This window comes from Myripristis murdjan, chromosome 21 (assembly GCF_902150065.1).
Source record: "Myripristis murdjan chromosome 21, fMyrMur1.1, whole genome shotgun sequence".
In the NCBI taxonomy this organism is placed as follows: Eukaryota; Metazoa; Chordata; class Actinopteri; order Holocentriformes; family Holocentridae; genus Myripristis; species Myripristis murdjan.
The window spans coordinates 21,019,992-21,041,524 of NC_044000.1; the positions used below are offsets into that span (position 1 = coordinate 21,019,992).

A 21,533-nucleotide genomic window follows, 5' to 3' on the forward strand; every position below is an offset into this window, starting at 1 on the left:
GAGATTTGTCATAGGCAATGGGCAAATGTATGGTTTCATGGGTTTAGTAGTGTTGTATTGCCCCTTTTGTTAAGACAGCATAGAAGTAAAGCAAATTCAGTTTTGCCCTGAAACATTAAAATTACTGAGATCATCAGTAATCTTTCTTGGTGTATTCTGTCTTTCACCGGTGAAATGATGCAGTAGTATTACTGCATATACCTGACACTAACTAAATGTCAGAAAGCACAGACCCATTTCAGTTTCAAAACACTATCTATTCATTTTGGAAATAAACTGTGATCTGGTGGTTCCTGAGTTTTAAGAGAATAATAATAATAATAATAATAATAATAATAATACACTATTGTTGTGTTGTAAGCAACAATCTTGAGAAAGCTAATAACATTTATAATACATGACATTCATAAGCATTTTTGAGTTTGTATGGATAGCTATTGGCCTAGTGCCACTGCTTTTTTTTTTTTTTTGTTTTGTTTTGTTTTGTTTTGTTTTGTTTTGTTTTGTTTTTGTTGTTGTTTTTTCAGAACTGAGAAAACAAGTGTATTATGAGTTCCATAACACATTTAGTACACCTGGCGTGTTCAGTTTCACATGATTTAATGCCAACTTTGCAATTTTTGCCTGCCTGGCTCCAGTGTGTCTGAAAAGCCAATCAAGCACAACTCAAGTATCATAAACACATTAAAAAAAAAAAAAAAAAAAATCAAACAAGGTACTGAAAAAATATATTTCCCGTATGTCGAAGCCCACCTAATAGATTCAAATTGAGCAGTTACTGATAACAACAATTCTCAGCAATAACTGTGTCAATTATTTATTATATTTTGAGTGATGATCACCTACATCTTTTAGTGAGGAGTACTTCAGTATGAAACCTTTTGAAGGAAAATAAATATATTTTCCCATTTAACCATGGTGCTAAAATGTTCAGTGTAACCAAAGAAACGTTTTGAAAAGAAAAGTCTTGATGTTATACATTTCTTATTATTGTCTGTGTTGTTTTTTCTAAATAAAAATGATTTAATAAAGATATTGTCGCAGATCTCTTTATTTCTAGCCTTATACAGCGTTGTACTCTGAATAAGACCGGCATGAGGATAGAAAACTATCTTGTTACATTCACTGTACACTTGCACGCTGACAGATGGGCTTGTAGTGGAAGGTAGTTCTGCAATAATGCTCGATACATTTCATTTGGTAGGACATTTATATGTCCTACCAAAGGTGAAGATATTTTAGTTGTAACAATTATCATGCACACCCTACCTGAGTAAGCCATTCTGCAACAAATTTCAAAAACAAAGCTGAATTGTATGTGCCAAAGGTAATGTTCACTCAGCCAGAAACAAAGCCATTCATTAAATGTTTTTGAATGCATACAGCAGTCATGGTGTATATAGAGTGTAATGCCTAAGTGACAACTAAAACAAAATACCATGTGCAAGCTCCTTAAACATGACAGTTCTTTTATCTGTTTTGGTTGGTAGTGTACATCACTCCATGAATGTAATATCCCATGTTTGATTTTGACAGGTCATCCTTAGGGCCACAACTCAATCAATCAATCAATCAATCAATCAATCAATCAATCAATCAATCAAATTAAATGCCAGGAAAGCAATCACAGTCACTTGACATGCAACATGAGAAATATGTTTTTTTTTTAACACTCATTAGTCATGACAGCTTGTTCTTCCACCAACTCATGCTCCATATTTTCTGACGGTGTGTCTCCAGTATCACGCAGTTCTCACGAAACTGAATGGTAAGTAGGACGAGGAAAAATGAATAACCTGCAGGTAAGTTTCCAAAGTGAAGTACAGGGATGACCAAGAGCTGCGTGCAAAACTTCCAGGTTTTCCACCAAAATAAGCAGTAGCCTGATTTCATTTTACTCAGCTGAAATCAGAACTCTGAAAAAAATATATGTTGTGGGAAAATACAGCACATTCTTGTACCACCTTGTGAGGATCATAAAGTTGGGGTTAAACTAAGGACACAGAAGATACCAGATGGCAAACTGAGGAATTCCCACCACAATATACAAATGTACTATTCTGTTCATTTTTCAATGTGATACGATGTAATAGTAATATTAAGTGGTGTTTTATGGGGCGAAATGTCTTGGCTTGATTTGAAAGGGCTTGGAAAACACCAGTGGTCAGGATAACACCAGCTGGCCTCTGGGAGGAAGGAAGAGGGGGGAGGGATAATGATGCTGATGCTGATGCTGCGAGGGGGGGAGGTGTTCGGACTCGAGGCTCAGGTCGTGCGCATGCGCAGATCCGCTTCATTCATCCCACCTCATTGTGTGCGCACATTTGAACACCAGCCTCGGCAAGATTAAAGCAAATACGACTCGGTAAGCATTGTCACCAGCTCCACTATCCACGGTGCTGTGTTCCAGTGACATGACTAAACTATTTGGCTGATAATCCGACCGACGCCAGAGCAGCTAGTACAGCTGCTTGTTTTAGAGGCAGGGGAGGACAGTCAGCTGGTTCGGCTAACGCGTTAGCCCGCTGCCAAGATAATGCATTTACGGCTTTTGTTTGTTTATTTATATGTTTTGTCATTTGTTTTGCTAGTTTTTTAGCCATCGATTTGGCCTTTGACTCAGTATGTGTCTCGGAAATGCATATAACTGCACCTGTCATCGTGATGTGTTATATTATGGGCTAGGCTGGGTATTACATTATGGCTCCATGTTATCCTAATCTGAAATTAGTAGGCTAAACCAGAAATGTGAACCCGTTTCCGGGCACGCTATGGCAGCAGTTTTATCCCCTCTGCTACCGCATCACTCAACTAAATACACTCGTAACTGTCCTGTGTATGAGTGCTATGTGTACAAATGTGGATGCATCTTGTATGGATGTCTTCTCATGTAGTTATATTGTGGTTTATAATGTAGTTATGTACCCATGTATTTATATGAGGAAGGAAACAAATTTCTTTAATGAGGACAATAAAGATCTGTCTATCTGACTGATGTGTCATGTTGTGGGTGCTGGGATGGGATTTGCTTTGTGTGTTTGCAGGCTATTCTCAAAATGACATCTCGAGGAGGCTCCAGAGCTGCTGCCACTGATGGAAATGGTGTTAAATACAAAGAGAAGGCGATTCCACATTACCAGATGAGGTAAGGAGCCTGAGTCTGTTTCTCATCTACGAGTTTTGGTTTGTCATAAAACATGCAGGTGGGTGAGACATTAAAGGTTTTTGGCCAGCCAGGATCCACCAGAACGGCTTCAGCGTGTCCCGGGAGAGATTCTTCATGTCTCTGAGGCTCAACTGGAGTGATGAACACTGTTCTCCCAAAAGATATACCCTCATTTGGTGTTCTGATGTCTGTGGTGGAGAGTGCTGAGGGATTTACATAAATTTCATCCTCATCAAACCACTCAGTGTACTCTCATGTCCTGTGGATGGGTTGATTGACATCCAGCAAGAGACGACTCCACTAAACTCATTTATTCAGCTTTTTCCTTTAATTATTCATCCATCTGTGTTTTTTGTTGATATGAGCCAGTATCCAAATGAATCTCTCTAAATGCATCCTAATTATCTAATGTCTCTTTGCAGTGCCTCTCTGAAGTCAGAGATTCGGAAGTTAAACTTGGTCCACCTCTTGATCTGGCTCCTGGTGGCTGCCCAGATGACCGTCAGCCATTTCAACCTGGTGTCACATGACACGGTAGCGACACCATACCAGTGGGAGTACCCCTACCTGCTCAGCCTCCTCCCCTTGCTCTTGAGCAGTCTGTCACTTCCAAAGAACAACATTAGTTACCTGGTCATTTCCATGATCAGCTCAGGGTTATTCTCTGTGGCGCCTCTCATCTACGGCGGTATGGAGATGTTTCCTGTGGCCCAGCTGCTCTACCGCCATGGCAAGGCCTACCGCTTCATTTTTGGCTTCTCTGCCGTGACTGTCATGTACCTTGTGATGGTGATAGCGGTTCAGGTGCACGCCTGGCAGATCTATTACAGCAAAAAGCTGTTAGACTCATGGTTCAATGCCACTCAGGAAAAGAAGAAGAAATAATGGAATGCAGAATGTGCCTGGACGAAACTGTGTTTTTCTGTTCATTCATAAGTTGGCCCTGAGTCTTATTTGTGTTATTTATTCAGTCATCATTCATCCCTCAGTAGCATACCTTAGCAAGTCAGAAGGAGCTTACAAGCAGCTGTAAAATACAACTATACAGTGTTGCCATGATTTGAATGAATGGAGTAAAGCAAGTTCACTCTTAATCAAAAGCAACACTGAAGGCCTGACACAGCGTGGTTGACGACAGCTCTGTATTAAAAGAAGCAGGTGTGACTTGGTTGTGTGCAAATGTTTTCTCCCTGTCCTCAGGCCTTCCTCTTACTGTCACTGGATCTCAGTTTTTGTACCATTAGTAAAAAGGGAAAGGTAATGATCATAAATGGCTCTACTGTTGTTTCTGTCTGGTCTCCTCAGAAAGCCATCTTACTGCAAGACAAAATAAACTTTATTTATTTCTTCTCCCCCTTATTTGAATTTGTTGTCTGATCATTTAACTGAGGTGGTGTGCGTCACCTAGGTGTGTAACAATACGCTGCTGGTAATTCGGCCAAGCTGGTCTGCGGCTGCGCACGCTGAATGCCACGTACTGGTTGACGTTGACAGCCGAGACACTTCCTGATGCTGGCAATCAGGTCTGGCTAGCTAGCTAACAGATTTAATTTTCACAGTGCTGGGAAAACCTGCCAAACAAAAGGAGGTCAAGTCGTCTGATTCAGGTAAGAGGGGTTTCTTCAATGTGGAGCCTCCCCGAAGCACTGTTTGTCTGTAAACCACGCGCCAGCCTTTGTGGAGCCGTTACTTGACTGTTATGTTGCTAACTTAGCTAATTAATGGTTAGCGTTAGCTCGCTAGCATTACGGTAGCTACGTAGACAGCTAACGCTAGCACGCCCAAACAGGTGTCGGGAATGATTCATGGGATTAATTGTTCTTCCATTGACGTTTTAAGGAGGATAAATTTTAAATATTAAGCGAATAAGGCTACAGATTACCTGCCCTCTCAGTGGCCATCAAAGATGCTAAGTCACACAATAAGTCGCATTTTCCGGGGCCGGTTGCTAAAAAGTGAAACTGGTGAATTATTGTGCAGGAACTTATGGCTTACTATACAATATTGCTGGTCTTCATTTAGCGTATACACCCACTAATGGTAGTGGTGACATGAGAGAGTGGTCCAACACCCTGATGTGGGCTAGCGTTAGCGATCGCTGGTGTATCAACGTTAGCTCAATTGCAATTTATGCGCCATTGACAGATGACTCTGCATTTAAGCGTCAGAGACAACTGTGTTAGTTTGATTCAGTCAGCCTTTAATTGTCGAGTGCTTCAACGTTAATCGTGAAAACCGACTTTGCCGTAGAAACCTGCTTTGCATCGTTTAGCTGTTTTGCTAAACGTTAGCTGGGCTACACATTGGAAATCCCTAGCATCCAGCCAATTAATCATCTGTCATAAGTGGAGACGGTGCAGCTCGCATTGAAATACACTCAGAGAGGTTTACTATCCGAGTAAGCACATCATTTGATAATGTCTATCCAATCTCTTCATGGAGAAGATCAAGGACAGCCCGGTTGTTTCACTACAGGCTGCTCAGGCTAACTTAGATGTAGATTTCAGCCTCCACACAAAATAACCTAAATCTAGTTTGACCCATTTTGACGGTGCTTTACCCTGTTTCCCCCTCAGGGATCAATATTAAGTATTTCTGACTCTGACTCTGATCATATGAGCCTTGAAACTTTATCCTCTATATCTATGATGACATCTCATCTTTCCCAAAAGTACACTTGGAGGCTTCTATTCTCTTATCAAATGGGTTGATGTTGTGGGTCAAAGTCTATAAGGAGACCTGTACTAGTAGGGGACAGCGTTAATCACTTAATCAGGTGATATTTGAACCTTAGACTTTGGAAGCAGAGTGAAACTGTGGCGCTGTAATTTCTAACATTTCATTTCAGTGAATCAGCATTTATTAGATTGTGACTTTTTTTTTTTTTTTTTGTGAAGTGGTGGTGAGTAAGCTTCAGATCAAAATGCTGGCTGTGGAAATATGGTTTTGGGACGTGGACATAAAGCACTCCCTCCACCGCCCGGCTCAAACAACACAACCATACTTTCACATTAACCAGGAGTATATTGTCACTGAGAAATGTTTTTTAAACTGAAGTTGACGCACACAATTTGATTGCAGTGATAATCCTTTTTTTTGTTTGTTTACTTTTGTCTGCCGCTTGTTTAAAAATTAGCCTAGAAGAAAGTCTAGCATAACAAAACCAATATGTAGCAAATAAAATTATATATTGTACAGAACAAATTCATTTGTATGGTAAACTGCAAACTGCAATGGTATAACAGGCATATTAACAAGGGCTGCACTTGGTATTCTGTGACTTCTTAAAAAAATGCATTGGGACTAGGGAGTACCAGGGTACACAGTACACTGTTCTGGGTTCAGATTCGATATTTTGTGCAAAGTCAGCATGAATACACTTGTGACTGAAAATGACTCATTATTTCTGAGGATGGACAAAACAAATGTACATACCATAATCAGAACAGTAAAAAGACAGTAAGGTTTATTGTGCATCTGGCCTCTCATGGTACGGAGGCATATTGCTGCCGCATCAGTAAAAGAAACACTGATCAGTATTGCATTATAGCATGAAAAGCCTATTGTTATAACAAGAAGTTTTTCACATTACAAAAAGATACTTTCATGCTATACTGACAGCTTTTCAAGTTATAACGACATAAAAAACGAACCACGGTCTAACAAGATAGTTATTTATCTTGTTCTAACATGAAACATTTCACGTTAAAACAAAATAACTTACTGTTATAATGTGAAATGTTTTATGTTATAACGAGATGAGTCTCTGGCAGAGGTGGAGCCCTGTGACTTCTGCCTCTGTCATGAACTGGCATTTGGCCTCTCTCCATGGATTGGCATCACCTCGGCCCAAACTGTCTGTGTTTTGCACTGTTTCTACTGATCCTCATACTCATTTTTCCCTCTGTACATCCCCATACATTTTAAAATCCTTCTTTTTGCATGCATCCTGCTATGTCTCAACCCAGCGTAATGAGCCATCACTCAGTCTTTATTGATTCTCCTTATCTGTTGTCTTCCCTCATACCTTGGTGCGCACCTCTCATCAGGATACAGCTTGATATATCTACATACCTGTTGACTGCTAAAAGCCTGTATACAGGCTGGGTAACATGGTAATCTTTATCTACTTTTTCATTTGTGATACTCCCTTGTGCACCTTATGCACAGACAGACATGGAACACAATGCTCATTACACTGGAGTTCTATTTTTAAAACAGGCTATTATTGACATTGGATATTTTATGTTACGTTTCCTTTTTATTGCCTTTTTGCTGTTTGTGTAATTTTTTAGCAAATATATCTGGATTTGAACTTGACAACATGTCCGGTGTCCCACATCATAATCCGGATTTGAATCTTTTAATTCATTGTTGTTTTTGTCCTTAAAGTAACTGCTGTACTCACCATCCAGTCATAATATACGAAAGCCTTTTCATTTTGACTGACACTTTACTTTATCTGCACCTCTGTGAATTAAGATAAATAAAAGAAACTAAGATGTGTGACGGAAACACCGCCGTCAGCAAGTCCACACAACTTTTACAACACATGATTTCAAGAAATGAGAATTCTGTTTAGTAAAACATTACACCGAATTTATGAGAAGAACTGAGTGAATTGTGAAAAATCTGTTTGAGTTAATTTACATTTTTAGGTGACTAATGACAAGGCAGCAATACAAGGTCGCTGTAGTCTCTCTGCACTGGGAAGCCTGTGAGCTGATTTTTAATATTTTGTGAATTATTTTTTAGGCAAGTATGGTCTGGCCCCTGCTAATTCTACATATGATATTTTATCCCCCTATGAGCCAGTGCACAGCCTGAGATCTTCAGACCAGACCTTGTTCAGAGTCTAGGATATTATCAAAGAAGTCAAAACCTACCAGTGCTTCATTGTTATACTCAAGTAATGGCATACAAATGACCTTTAATTGATTTTTGAGGAAGACAAGGGGGAAAATGAGACTAAACACGTTTCTTAGTTGGTCTTTTTAAAAAACAATTTCTCCTCTGATCATATTAAGCGGTGGGAGCAGAAGAGGTCGGACAGCACCATGAACGGCCAGCTGGACCTGAGTGGGAAACTGATCATCAAAGCTCAGTTGGGCGACGACATCAGACGCATCCCCATCCATAATGAAGACATCACCTATGATGAGCTGGTGCTGATGATGCAGCGTGTCTTCCGCGGCAAGCTGCAGAGCAACGACGAGGTCACCATCAAGTACAAGGATGAAGGTGAGTCGACATAGTACATTAGTCAAGGACGAAGACAGCTCTCCCCTGTTGTTAGAGGAAAAGTGTCAGTGTTCAGGGTAAGGTTTGAGTGTAAGTTGTGGTGTGATTTTCGAAGGTAAATGTCAGTATTTCTGAAGTTTTTCTCAGGCCAAGTGATTTGGTTGTCATGTTGTCAGCTGTCAACACTGTGTAAACATTTTTCTTTGGTATACAACAGATAATATGCTGTGCAGTGTGTAATCAGTTTTCACCTCTCTGTGTCTGTAGATGATGACCTCATCACAATCTTCGACAGCTCTGACCTCTCCTTCGCCATCCAGTGCAGTAGAATACTCAAACTCACTTTGTTTGGTAAGATATTCAAGCATTTTCCTGAAGAAAGCATTTTCTCAAGGTGCACATGAAGCCAAAATATCCTGGTAGTAGGCAGCTCTGTTCAGTTTAATTGTGTATTGTGTGTATTATGTAGTTTTTATTTTTCACTAGCACAATTACTTCATCTTGATAAACTGCAGGGTAATCCACTATGTATTACAGTTTTTTTTCTGAATGCTTAAACACTAACAGTGATTCTTGAAGCACTATCTGTGAAACCATCACCACTTGCAGCCAATGCCTTTACCAAGTGTGCCAGACTGAATGCACATTCTCTGCCTTATACTCAGTTTGTAATTTTGCAACACTCTTTTTGCAAAACTGTAAACACAACTCACTGCTTTACGCTCAGTTTATTTGCTAACATACTTCCAGCAAAACAATAAACAGTGGTCTGTTTATACACTGTTTTGCCAGTTGCCTGTCCACATTTACACATGTGAAAACACTTTGACATAAATAATTAGAGCTTGAGCATGTAAAGAGTTAGGAGAACAATGGAGGCCAATATTAGACAGAGAGTAAGAGGCCTGAGAACTAGAGAAGTATGAAGAGGAGGAAGAGGATGAGGAGGTAAAGAAATCAGATGAAGTCCTATTGCCAGACCCATGATTTTTTTTTTCTGTCCTTTTTTTCTAGCACAAATGTTTTTGTTTTCTTATTCTGTGCTTTTGTTGGCTGAGGAGTGTTACAGTATGTTTGGAATACACATCCATGTTTTACACATTTGGATGTGTGTGTGTGTGTGTGTGTGTGTGTGTGTGTGTGTGTGTGTGTGTGCTTGTGTCTGTTTACTACATGTATAACAACCTGCTCTCCTACTTAGAGAAAAAAACAGAAGCCACAAGTGTTTTTCATTTATACTATTAGTGTGTAGCTGGTGTTTTTCTGTTCTTATTCAAATGATGGTTTATGTGTACTGTATTGACACAAAAACACGTTTTTCAAAGAGCTTAAAGAGTTTTGCAAGAATTGTTTGCTTTTGCAAGAGATGTATATTGTTTTGCTGGTTTGGTGTGAGATTTTGTGGTTAGTGTGTGTGTGGTTAGAGTTTTGCGAAATAGCCGATAGTTTCAAGGTTAGTGCCTAAGCAATCAGAAAAAAACCCTGTAAGATTCATTTACAGCAACCTGTCACTGGAGGGCAGTGCTCCACACAACAATGTTCATTTTCCTCTCGTCCAAATGACAGTTGTCTCCACTCCCCTCTGACTAGTGCTGGGTGGAATTTCTATGCGTCTTGCACTACTGGTTCAGCACGTAAACAGCATGACAGCCAAACTCATGAATGCATTCATAAAAGGCTTTTGTGCCAGTTGTGATGGTTCCTGGCACCTCTCTTTGATATAGATTTGTGCCATCCCAGCCCAATCCCTGGGAATGCTGTCACAGTAACCCCGTAGCTCTGTAGCCATCTGAATTCAGGTGTTTATCACAGAAAACTATTTTTCATTCCCCAAACAGCCCATAGAGTTGTCCCTCAACTGGGAAATGGGAGCCTTTTGTGTCAGTAGCACTATGTATATTACATAAAGCTTTGTTGTAAGATGAGGATTGGTGTTTTGTACAGGTCTGATTGTAGTGCAGTACCTTAGTTGTCATGTGCTTTGAATCAGCCTGTGCCTCTCAGTCTTTGTTTTGGCTATTCAGTGCGGTTTTATCTGCATACACACACACACACACACACACACACACACACACACACACAACTGTCGAGTCTGTAATGATAACATGATGTTGTTTCCTATGCTCTGCTCCCAATTAGTCCACTGCTGTTTCTACCATCTCTGCTTTTATTATCCAGGGAGCAGTAATACATATATATATTTAATATTTTACTCCTTGCCAATTATAGCTGAGGCCTGAATCACCATCACGTGTCATGACCTCACAAGGAAGTAATATTCTCAGATGAGTGTTGAGATTCAGAGCGAGTGAGAATAGTTAGAAGCTCATGGCAGCCAGTGTCTCAGTCCAGTACCTTTGACCCCCGGCATCTCTCCTCAGTGTCACACACTCACACAGAGAAATCCAAGTAAGCCAAACAAGACTTGAAAGTGGTCAGTGAAGGTAATGCAGGGCGACTACCAATAGAGTACTGCATGAGCTGTGTTGATAAAAGATGAAGAACTTTCTCCTGTGTTTTTCATAGTTAGCAATGTAGTGATTGGCCTGAATTGTTAAAATTTTACCAACTTTAGCTAATGTTGGCTAAATGGCTACTTTAGTGTTAGCTCACTTATATACTCCTTTTTAAAAAAAAAAAAAAAAAAATCTGTAGTACTGTGAAGCAAATTCAGCAAGAGTTATGTGTTCATTTGTTCTTTTTATCTCCACAGGTGGTAACCTGGAGGGGATCATGAGTTTGGTTGTGTGTGTGCCTGTCTGTCTGTCTGCACCTAATCTCGCATACAACTGGGCCTATCAGCTAAAATTCTTCTGTGCACAGTTATGACTGTATGATGAAGAATCTCTTATGGTTGATTCAGAACCTTTGAAAAATGGTTCTCGCTACTTTCCGCTCTCTCTTTATTCACTGTTTAGCTCACTCACCCACCTCTGCTCTCTCCCTCCCTCTTCACACACTACTGGGTAACTGTGCACTGCTCCCTCTTCATTCTCAGTCTAGCTCACTTGATCCTAGTATATTTTCTATATTGTACTGCATTATATTTGAATCGTACAGTAATTTCATGTGTGATTTGAAAAGTGTTTGACTGTACAATTGGTTGCTGTCTCCTATAAGGGTGGCCAATAGTCCAGAAAAGGGTAGATACACCTGGCAGATATCTGACGCTACTGCATGCACCCCTCTACTTGTGTGTTAATTCAGTCTTGTGTTGTACTTTTCACTTTTTAGCATTATGATAAGGAACTAGGCACAAATGGACACTAGATGGTATAAAATGCATCCCTCCCAGGCACATAAAGCATCGGCACATTTGTCTAACAATGACATAGTCCAGTCAAATGTAATGAACAATGTGTCCTTGTACATTCATGGCATAAACAGTTTTGTACAGCCCACTACATTCCTTCTCAGTGAAGAACACACAGGCCTCTCCACGTGTAGCAGTAAGTGGCCAGCAGATAAGACAATATGAGCACTTATGTGTATCGTCAGTCTGTGTGCATGTGTTCCCATGTGTGCATCCACACATCCTCAGTATTTAGTGACGGTCAATTTGGCTCCAAACCCAACTGGTTTGTTTTGAGCTTCATGGGCTTTTGGTTCCGAAATTTTCAGTGCATCAACGTGCTCACCTCTATAACTCTGTCCTAGACGATGATCTATATCGACCAGAGGCTCAAGCTTAAGGCACCATCCCCACTGGGAAGTAATCACAGTTAATAAGATTCAGAACATTGTGATTCAGAAATGTACAAAGACACCACATTAATATAATATAGGTAGGGGCTGGGAATCTGCGTCTTCTGTTAAAGTGATCAGGACTTTGAGTTCTATCCATCAGTCTCCTCCAGGTTGAACACACAGGGGGAGGCTGCTGTGCGGAGATGGAGAAATGTTTGACTTGGCTCAGCTGAGTTCCCTTAGCAAATAATGAATGATTTGCTCACATTCACATTTCGCCCTCTCTGTTCTTCCTTCTTCTTTCTTCATCTCCGTTATCTCCAGTGAATGGTCAGCCACGGCCTTTGGAATCCAGTCAAGTGAAGTACCTGCGCAGAGAGCTCATTGAGCTCAGGAACAAAGTCAACAGCCTCCTTGATAGCCTGGAGCCACCCACAGAGCCTGGCCTGGCTGCTACAACACAAGACAGCGGTAAACACTCCCACACACATGCAAACATTCATTCCTTACTTGAGTCTCGTGATTTACAGTATGTGCAATGAATGATCACCAAATTATTTCAGTATGAGTTCAGTTGATTTTAGTCTCTGATGAGGAAAAACACCCATGTATGTATGCATGAAATTCAGATTTTGTTTAAAAACAAAGCATACTTTTTGTGCAACAACACTGATGTATCAGAAAACAGACATCATTTTTGTGAGTGACATTTCTCTCTGAGCTGTTTTGAAACATGAAAGTGGTTAGCGGTACAATAAGGAGAAAACATGCCGAAGAAAGCTTTGCTCATGATGGCGCAACTTCATAGAAACAAAAGAACCAGACGTTGTAGTATAAATTAAATAAAAACTGACTAGGAAAATCCTGCAATCATATCAATGTTATACGAGGCTTTCTCCATTCTGTCTTTGTTTTTGTAATGCTTTGATGATCCCACAACAACATTCCAATGATGTTTAGCATGGGATCTGGAACCAGATTGAGGCAAACAGGTGGATTTGTTTTTCCTCAAGTCAAGTGTAAGAGTCTAATCAAGTTATTTTACAAGGCCTTTTCAGTAATCACATTGAAAACCCATAGTTTATGAAAAACAGTCTCTCAAACCCCTTGTAGCACTTGCTGTGGTTTAATGGTTTAATAACAGATCTGTTGACAATGAAGTCTCCGTCAGACAATTGCTAGTTGTGAAATGCATACACTCCTATGTTGCAGCTAATTCTCAGCCTACCTCCATTGCTTTGTATTTAGTTTGTCTCATGATTTCTGTTTAAAGATATACATTTTTCCTCTTTCTTTCCTATCTCTAGAGTCAGTGGATGCACGTGAAGGAAAGGCAATGGCAGCAGACCCCACGGTGAAGCAGGCCACCCCGGTCAGCGCAGCCAGCATGTCAGCCTTCGACCCCCTGAAGAATCAGGAAGAGGTCAACAAGAATGTCATCTCCGCTTTCGGCCTGAGCGAGGACCAGGCCCCAGGTATTGCAAGCTACCCTGCAAGCTGATGACACCCGCTGTAACTATCATCAGTCAGACTTTGATCTTGGGAGTGTGGATCAGAGATGGGTCCTAAGGGACAATAACAACAGAAAAATGGAGTGTTTGGTTTTTGATATGATATTCTGTTTGTTTTCATGTATAATTGTTGTGTAACAGCTTCATATTTACATATTTGTCTCCATTTATCTCCATCTGTGTCTTTGAAATAGCTCCCCCCGGGGTTGCAGCTGAAGAGCGCTCAGGAACCCCCGACAGCATTGCCTCCTCCTCATCTGCAGCCCCCCAGCCAGGAGTGACCCCCCAACCACAGGCTCCCTATGCAGGAGTACAGCAGGGACCCCCAGCAGCCATGGATGGTGAGACAAATGCACACACAGCTATCCTCAAATATGCCCAGATACACACATGCTGCCTTTTAGGTAGCATGATGGGTGGCCAAACACACACACACATACCTCCTGAAAAAAAAAAGTATGTACAATTGCATATGAAGGCTTCTCCTTTGAAACGGTCGATGAAGAAATTCATTGCTGGAAATGTCAATGTGGAACATCATGCTCTCATCCCTGCAGCGTGCAATGGAAAAGACTCTCGTGCCTTGTCATTTTCAAGGGCTTTTAGAGGCTGGAGGAGGAGTAGACTAACTTTATATAATAGCATGCATTTTAACTTACATTTAAGGACAAATTCCACTGGAGCGTTTTTGTACAAAATGTGAGATACATAGAGCCTGGAAGGATACATCTTACACGTCCTTGGAAAACTGCTGGGTTAAGTCTGCATTTCTTGGCTGTATTCGAAGGATCCTTCCAAATGGACCAGCCTTCAATGACGTAACAACCGAGAAATGCTGCCCACCTCGGCTGTAGCTTAGACTTTGAGAATCAGCTCCTGTCTTTATGGCCCCAGGGAGTCGGACACCCAGCAGTGTGGGTGGTTTAGTACTTTTTCTTTTGCAATGTTGTGGTGTTTGTAGGGTGCATTTCCATTGCTACTGTTTTTACCCCTTATGGAGTGAGGAAGCTGAACTATGCTGCCTGTAAAACATCGATCCAAGTCTTTTTTTCCAAAGAGCATTTCAGGTTACGATCTAATAATTCCAAGATAAGGGGAGAGAAATGTATCCCATGGTAACCCTTACATAGAATGTTTTATTTGGGTAACCTGGTATGTCTGGCACTGTTGTACTCCTGTATTGTGTTGGTACTTGCCATAGATGGCACAGTAAACCCGTCCAGACATGTTTTTGTCTGCTGGTGCCTTTGATGGTTTTTTTTTGTTTGTTTGTTTGTTTGTTTGTTTTTTGTTACATTTTGTAAGAGTTAGTCAGTGTTTTGTTTTTTGTTCAAGTGAACATTTGTCTGAAATTACAGACCCATTTTTTTTTATTGCCATATGCATACATTTTGAAATCAATCCAGTCTTATGGTCACACACATACACGTCTTTCCTTTTCTTCGTAACTGTCAAGACTTCGTAACTGTCAACCCAAGATAAGGTGGAGCTGATATTTCTGTTGGGAAATTGCAACAGCAATGAATAATTTACTCATATAAAAATCAAATAAAAAAGAATAAAATGAATACATCAAGTAAATGCACCATATAGAACATATCGATACAAAGAATAAAGATGATGTCTTATCATATTTGCATATTATCCCATGTTTGCAGTTTACAGATCTAATATGTACAGCATATACAGCATACAAATATTGTTTCCTTTTAAAGGACCAGACCTGATAAATCTAGCTGCTACAGCAACTCAACAGGTTTCATTGAATGAAGAATGAGTCCTGAGTCTCACCACTGAGGAATCTTAATCAGCATTGTGTAAACAAGAGTATCCATTGGTTTAGCATTCATCTTAATCAGGAGAGGCCTTATCATGGCTCTCCTCCGCGTGTTATCTCCCACACAGACATGTTGGACCTGAACGTACGCCCTTGTGGAAAAAGAGCTTGCCTCTGCTCAGCCAGGCGACAGAGATAAATGAATGAGGGATCAGGCATACTGTATTGGTGAGGGAATGAAAACAAACAGACTTATTCCACCTCATTTTCTCAGTAAAGACCCACTCTGGGATCTAGTTCAGGGGAGGGATGGTTTTCTGTGTTAATCTCACATGTCCATCTCTTCTGTCCAAGTCTCATTTAGCATCAGGGTATTTCCAGGCTTGTTTCAATTTTGTATGAAGAGAGGCCCAGACAGGTGCAGCCACAGAGCCCATGTTGTTTACCACCTTGTTGTGCATGTCTTTGATTGATTCTAGTTTGTGGTTTGGCCCAACTAGATGTAGAGGCCACTTGAGTGCAGGAGAGCTCTCTGGTTTCACCCTGCGAGTGTCGTAACCTGCACCCAGAGCAACCACATGGCTGACTCCTGACCACTTCTGCAACACTGACAGTTTGCACACATGGCTGTGGTATGACTCCTTCCCTTCAAGTGGCGGTTTGTGGTTTGGCTTGGTCAAGGTTGCGGGGCCTATGCATAGGCTTTAGCTTTAGTTTAGTTGGTCCTGGGGGAAGACTTAGTCACATATTCAGACAGGGGTTTAGACAGCATCGAACCGTGTCTCACAAAAGCAGCCAACTCGGCAAAAAAACACCCTGTGATTTTTTTTTTTTTTTTTTTGTTCTTCTATAACATGAGCACTATGGGAAACAGTGGACTTTGTTGTCTCATGAGTTACTTGTTGCTCTTTTTGCTTTGATGTCTGATTCTGACTGCTTTTCCAGGCTTCACCAGGTGCACTGGTGTTGCCAAGGAGATAATATCATGGAGGTCTCACAGTTTGTCCAAACCCTCTTGGGGTGCAGAAGTTGGGAGCCAGGCCAGGTTTCCTGAACTGGGGCGGGACATGGTTTTTACGGATTTGCAGAAGAGTATAAACGTCTCCCTGCTGTGCCTACATTATGGCCCGTATCCTCTGTGATGGTTGTGTGTGAGATCAGAGTTCCTTATCTTCTGCTAGACCCATCGATAAGTCCCTTCTTCTGCTAGGTCCAGAAGAGGTTGGGTAGTGAGTTAGTGGACCACCCGATACAAGTAGGATCAAAGTTCAAGCCAGCATGTGGGTAAGCATTCACCCAGCTTAAGTAAAGCAAGACACTGAATCCCTGAACTGAGCACTGAATCATTACCAGCTCCAGGGACCCTGGTCAGCAGGGGCCTCCCAGTGGAGAGAGGCAAGAAAAAACAAAAGAATCTCCCCAGAGGGATCAATTAAGTATAACATTATTACACACATTGGCAGTTCTGGCCTGATACTGTTTTACCATCTTGTAGCAGGTGGTTGGATAAATCTCCAAGCCCAACGTGGCAGAGACTTCTGGATGTCCACAAGCATTTCATCTACCCCTTCATCTGTCCCCTCTCACTTCCTCTCTTTCCCATTTCTTCCCCAACGTCCAAGGCTGCAGATGGTCAGCACACGGCTATCGCTGCAAGGGCACGCCATCATCAGAGTTTTCCCCATGAAGTGCCCGCGCCCCCTCCTACTTGATCCTTCTGCCCTCCTGCACCCTGACTTAACTCCTGTGTCTGGATGTAGAGACTGTTAGTCAGTGTGTCATGCTTTAGGCCAATTCGAATAACAAGGCAGTCGATGCACGAGAATTTATGTAAGTGAATGCACAAGGTTAGATGCCAAATGAGCATGTGTGGCCTTTTAAAGGTAGCCTTAAGCTCATTTTTCTGCCTGCATAGGTTACTTGTTGCCTCAAGAATGTTGCTAACAAGATCCATAAGCAACTGGTAAAGGATTTTCAGTTTATCAGGTGCTTGTGGACTCTAGTAGGTTGTTTCCACGCAAGAGAGAAACAAATGGTAAATTTGTGCTTGTGCAGTAATAGGTCAGACAGTTGCGTGAGGCTCTTTATCAGATGGGCAGATGTGTACTTGCTGTAAAATGTTTGCTTCTTCAAAAACAGGCCCATGTTCTCATGATTCACATATAGGCATCCTTAGAGGTCTGTAGAATTACAGTGAAATATTTTGTTCCAATGAACACAATTTTCACAGTTTTGTTTTCTCTGCTTCTGAAGCGATGTGCCGACTGCCTCAGTCTCCACAGAGCCCCAAGTCATTTCTCTGTCGACAGTCGGTGTCTTGGCTACACTGGAGTGAAATGAACTCCCCAGGCCAATGGGGTCTGACAGCAGTGCATCCTTCTATCACTCTTACATAATACACATGATGGATAGCAGACCGGGGAGAACTATGAGAAGCAGCCAATTTCACACACATGCCTTCTCACACAATGAAGACTGCGGTGCTTGTGTTACAGCAGTGGTCAGCAGGCTAACAGATGGTTGCCACATCATTACTTATATCAAAGCACAGTGAAGCTACACTGTTTTAACTTTAAGTATTGAGTTGTCAAGTGTTTCAGTGACTTCTGTCCCCCAGATCTTGTCCAAACACATGTCCATTAGTTTACCAGAAGTACATATTTGTTTTCTATGTAGTATTGGGTTTCACTCTTCCTCTGCTGACTGTAGACACAATGCACCTTAGCTGATTAGGCTGTATGTGCAAATATAAAATAAATTTCCTTCTTGGTATTAAATGGCATTTGAACACACTACCTCAGGCTGTACATATCATAATTAAGTTGTTCTAATGTATGTACTATTTGGAATAGTATTATTATTGGTGGATGCAAAATAAGGATCTCCTCAACACTGTAGAGTCATTGCTGATCTTTACAGTTTGAGGCAACCAAGCTTTGTGATCAACTGGGGATTTCTGACATTACTACAGAGGAATTTGACAGGAGCTTATTGTCTCTCTGCAGGCCTTGGCCTTGCTCTGTTCAAACTCTCAGGAGTTGTAAAGGGCCCCATTATCAGCCCTCTCAAAGAGTGGAAAATCAACACTGATTTTACTAGCACTTGAAAAAGCACTGAACCCCAGTGTGGCCTTCTTTCATTATGTCTTTACTCTTTGTGCTTTTTATATGTCGTCACCCCACTTCACATGCTGGGCAGGAGTTTTGGAAGTGAGATTTGGGCCTTGTTAAGGGAAAACATTTTTGCCAAGTCTTTGCATGTTTGATGAAAATTCAGACATTCATTAGAAAACCCTGCATGCCAATTAAAACATTTTTTTACTTTTTCATGTTTTTGGAAAAGTTCAGAGCCACAGTGGTGTCACTATCAGGCAAGAGAGTATTGATTAGTGCTAATGTTTCTCAAATGTGTCTTGTCTAGTATGATGTTCCAGACTAGAATCACTTCATTTTCAGACTCCACTGGCTATTCAGGGCACATCATTAAGACTTTAGAGGTTGTAGTTGTGAGGAAGATGGGGACTGTCCTCCACATGTACACATATAAAGTGTGGACTGGTGAAGTCATAGTTAATAAAAGCACAGAAGGAAGTGGCTGTCTGCAGCAGTAGACAGGCCTGTTTGCATAAAGGAGAGCGTCTCTGCCCTGATTCAGACATTTGCCTGGGCTCTGTGAGTCTGTGTGCGTATCTCTATAGCAGATATATGTATCTGCAACAGTGTCAGTGATTACATACTCAAGTGCTCTTTTTCCCTTTGTGTGTACATGTGTATATGTCTGCTCAGACACCTGCATGTTGTTCTGTTTAGCTTGGAGCTCCACTTTAATGTGCCATTGAGAGTTGCGTCTGGGCCCATTTGTGTTTTAGGCACAAATGGGTTTATGAAAGGGATTGCACCTGTTTTCACTGAGGTGGTTGTCTTTCCCTGCCCAGATGTATAGGTGTCTCTGGTTATGTGAACGTATTCTTTAGGCAACCACTGTATGTCTGTGTGCGTCTTGCAATGTACATACATTTTTGAGTCCTAATGTACTAATGCTGCATGTCTGTGTGCCTCTTCAGGTCAGGTGTACCAGCAGTACCAAGCACCAGGTGGATACCCACCCCAGCAGCCCGCTGCCCCTCCACAGCAGCAGTATGGTATGCAATACCCTGGTAAGAATTAAGACAATCAGTGTGAAAAAGCTAAAAGGTGTGGTCTGTAGGGCTGAACAGTATATCAAAATATTATCAAGATCTCAACATAGCCAAGTGCAATATCCAAATCGCAAGAGCTGCAACTTTTTGATAAAGGTAAAATGTGTGTCAAAACACAATAATAAATAAAGTTCTATGGCGCTACAGAGGTGCCCTGTTTTACAAATCATTTTGCCCAGATGTAAGAAAACCTATTTGTTTGATGCAGACCCTAGCAAAAAAAAAAAAAACATATCATTTTATTAGCTTATTCAGTGAACATGATAGTTTTAATGTAAAAATGAGTCTTCATTATATTGCAGTTTCAATAAATTAATCACAAAAATATTTTTTTAACCATATCATGCAGTCCTAGTATAGTGAATTGAAGTTCTTGCTTTTTTATCAGAAATGAGTTAAAGAAATGTCTTTCCTCTGTCTCTCAGCAGGGTACAGCCCCCAGCCCGGAGCCCCCCAGCCTGGCCCACCACAGCCACAGCAGCAACAGCAGCAGTTCCAAAACTACCCACCCCCCTCCTCCCAGGCTCCTGCTCCTGCTCCTGGTCAGGCCCCGGCCCCGGGCTTCCAGGGCGGACAGCAGCAGCCCCCTCCAGCTCAGGTAGCTCAGCAGTATCCTCCAGGAGCCTTCCCTCCCCAAAACTATACCTCCCAGGCCTCCCAGCCTGCAAACTACAGCCTGCCCCTCAGCTCCCAGCCTGGGCCGGGGTACCAGCCCCGCCCGGGATACACCCCACCTCCTGGCAGCACTGTCACCCCTCCACCAGGGGCTGCTAATCCTTATGCCCGCAACCGTCCCCCTTACGGCCAGGGCTACACTCAGCCAGGTCCTGGATACCGGTAAAACAGAATAGGAAATTTTACTGATCCTCATACACACCCAAACCCTACCCTTGTGTGGCTCCAGCTTTGCTTGGAGTGGGTGCGGTAATTAAGGTGTGCTAATCTGACTCCCCCTCCTCCCAATACAAATATCAAGTCCAAATATGAAACAAGCAAACCCCCCCCCCAGTCTGATGGTATGTGTATGCTGTCTCACCAACACACCATTTTGTCTTGGCCCTGGTGTATGACTATCCCCTCACCCCTGCCCACCCCCTCTCCCACCACCGTCCACCTTGCCCTCTTGTGTCTGTCATTGTGAAGATGTAATCAGTCTGTATGCACACACCTGGGAGACCAAAACAGGCTGTTGCACGAACTCTTGTTTATTGTCCTTTTAATGGTAACGCTTCATTTTGCTAGTGGAATCAGCAGCCATCACACTTGTCAGCTGACATGAAGTTGATGCTAGAAGCATTTAACCACACGTTTGGTTACTGTGCATCCATAGATGCATTTAGAAGACACTATCTAAATGAAATGTTACCTCTTTTTTGTTTGGTTTTGTTTGATCAATTTCACCACCATGTCGGTATTAATGTGTCATTGAAACTGCCCTATGTTGGGAACACTAGCTGAGTGATGGCTCATGGGAGGTGCAGATCCCAGCATCAAGAAGGATCCTATAATGTTTAGCCTTTTAGATCACCTCCAGTATGGCTTATTGCTATTGCTCTTTCTCTGTTTCTTTTCTCTTTATCTTATCACTGGTTTTTACTAATATATCAACTCAGAAATCCCACCTTCAAGTGATATTAGTTGTTTATGTATAAACTGTAACATTTTTCTCTGGAACCTAATAAATGATTGAGACCCAGTTTTGACTCCTTTTGTATCTTTTGTTTTGATGTTGTCTTACTCATGGCCCTGTTCCCTCACTTTTTTCACTCTCTGTGTTTGTTTCTCCCCCCCCTCTCTTTCTCCCCACATCTCCCTCACATTGTGGTTTCTGAGTTCATGTCTCTGTTGAGTTTGGCTTCCCAAAGTCCTTTCTCCCCCACCCGGATTTGGAAAACTGCGGTAATGCTAGTATTCCTATTTGTTTTCCTGACTGATGGTTGTGGTTGGCTGGGA

General features: G+C 41.7%; 2 protein-coding genes across 5 annotated transcripts; both read left to right on the forward strand.

Moving 5' to 3' along the window:
• Nucleotides 1–2,289: 2,289 nt before the first annotated feature.
• Nucleotides 2,290–4,525, forward strand: jagn1a (jagunal homolog 1a). The gene is made up of 3 exons (XM_030080874.1): nucleotides 2,290–2,365; nucleotides 3,045–3,145; nucleotides 3,589–4,525. The coding sequence occupies exons 2-3, from the start codon at nucleotides 3,057–3,059 to the stop codon at nucleotides 4,049–4,051; spliced, it is 552 nt and encodes a 183-aa protein (XP_029936734.1). The 5' UTR covers nucleotides 2,290–2,365; nucleotides 3,045–3,056; the 3' UTR covers nucleotides 4,052–4,525.
• Nucleotides 4,526–4,610: 85 nt separating this feature from the next.
• On the forward strand, nucleotides 4,611–21,277 carry tfg (trafficking from ER to golgi regulator). 4 transcript variants are annotated; one of them, XM_030081176.1, is made up of 8 exons: nucleotides 4,611–4,773; nucleotides 8,194–8,407; nucleotides 8,675–8,758; nucleotides 12,419–12,565; nucleotides 13,402–13,569; nucleotides 13,800–13,946; nucleotides 19,446–19,538; nucleotides 20,009–21,277. In XM_030081176.1, the coding sequence occupies exons 2-8, from the start codon at nucleotides 8,224–8,226 to the stop codon at nucleotides 20,419–20,421; spliced, it is 1,236 nt and encodes a 411-aa protein (XP_029937036.1). In that variant the 5' UTR covers nucleotides 4,611–4,773; nucleotides 8,194–8,223; the 3' UTR covers nucleotides 20,422–21,277. The 4 variants fall into 4 exon arrangements, with proteins under 4 accessions (XP_029937036.1, XP_029937037.1, XP_029937038.1 ...); XM_030081177.1 differs by having other exon boundaries at nucleotides 19,446–19,523; nucleotides 20,006–21,277; XM_030081178.1 differs by having other exon boundaries at nucleotides 19,446–19,523.
• The last annotated feature ends 256 nt before the right edge of the window (nucleotides 21,278–21,533 follow it).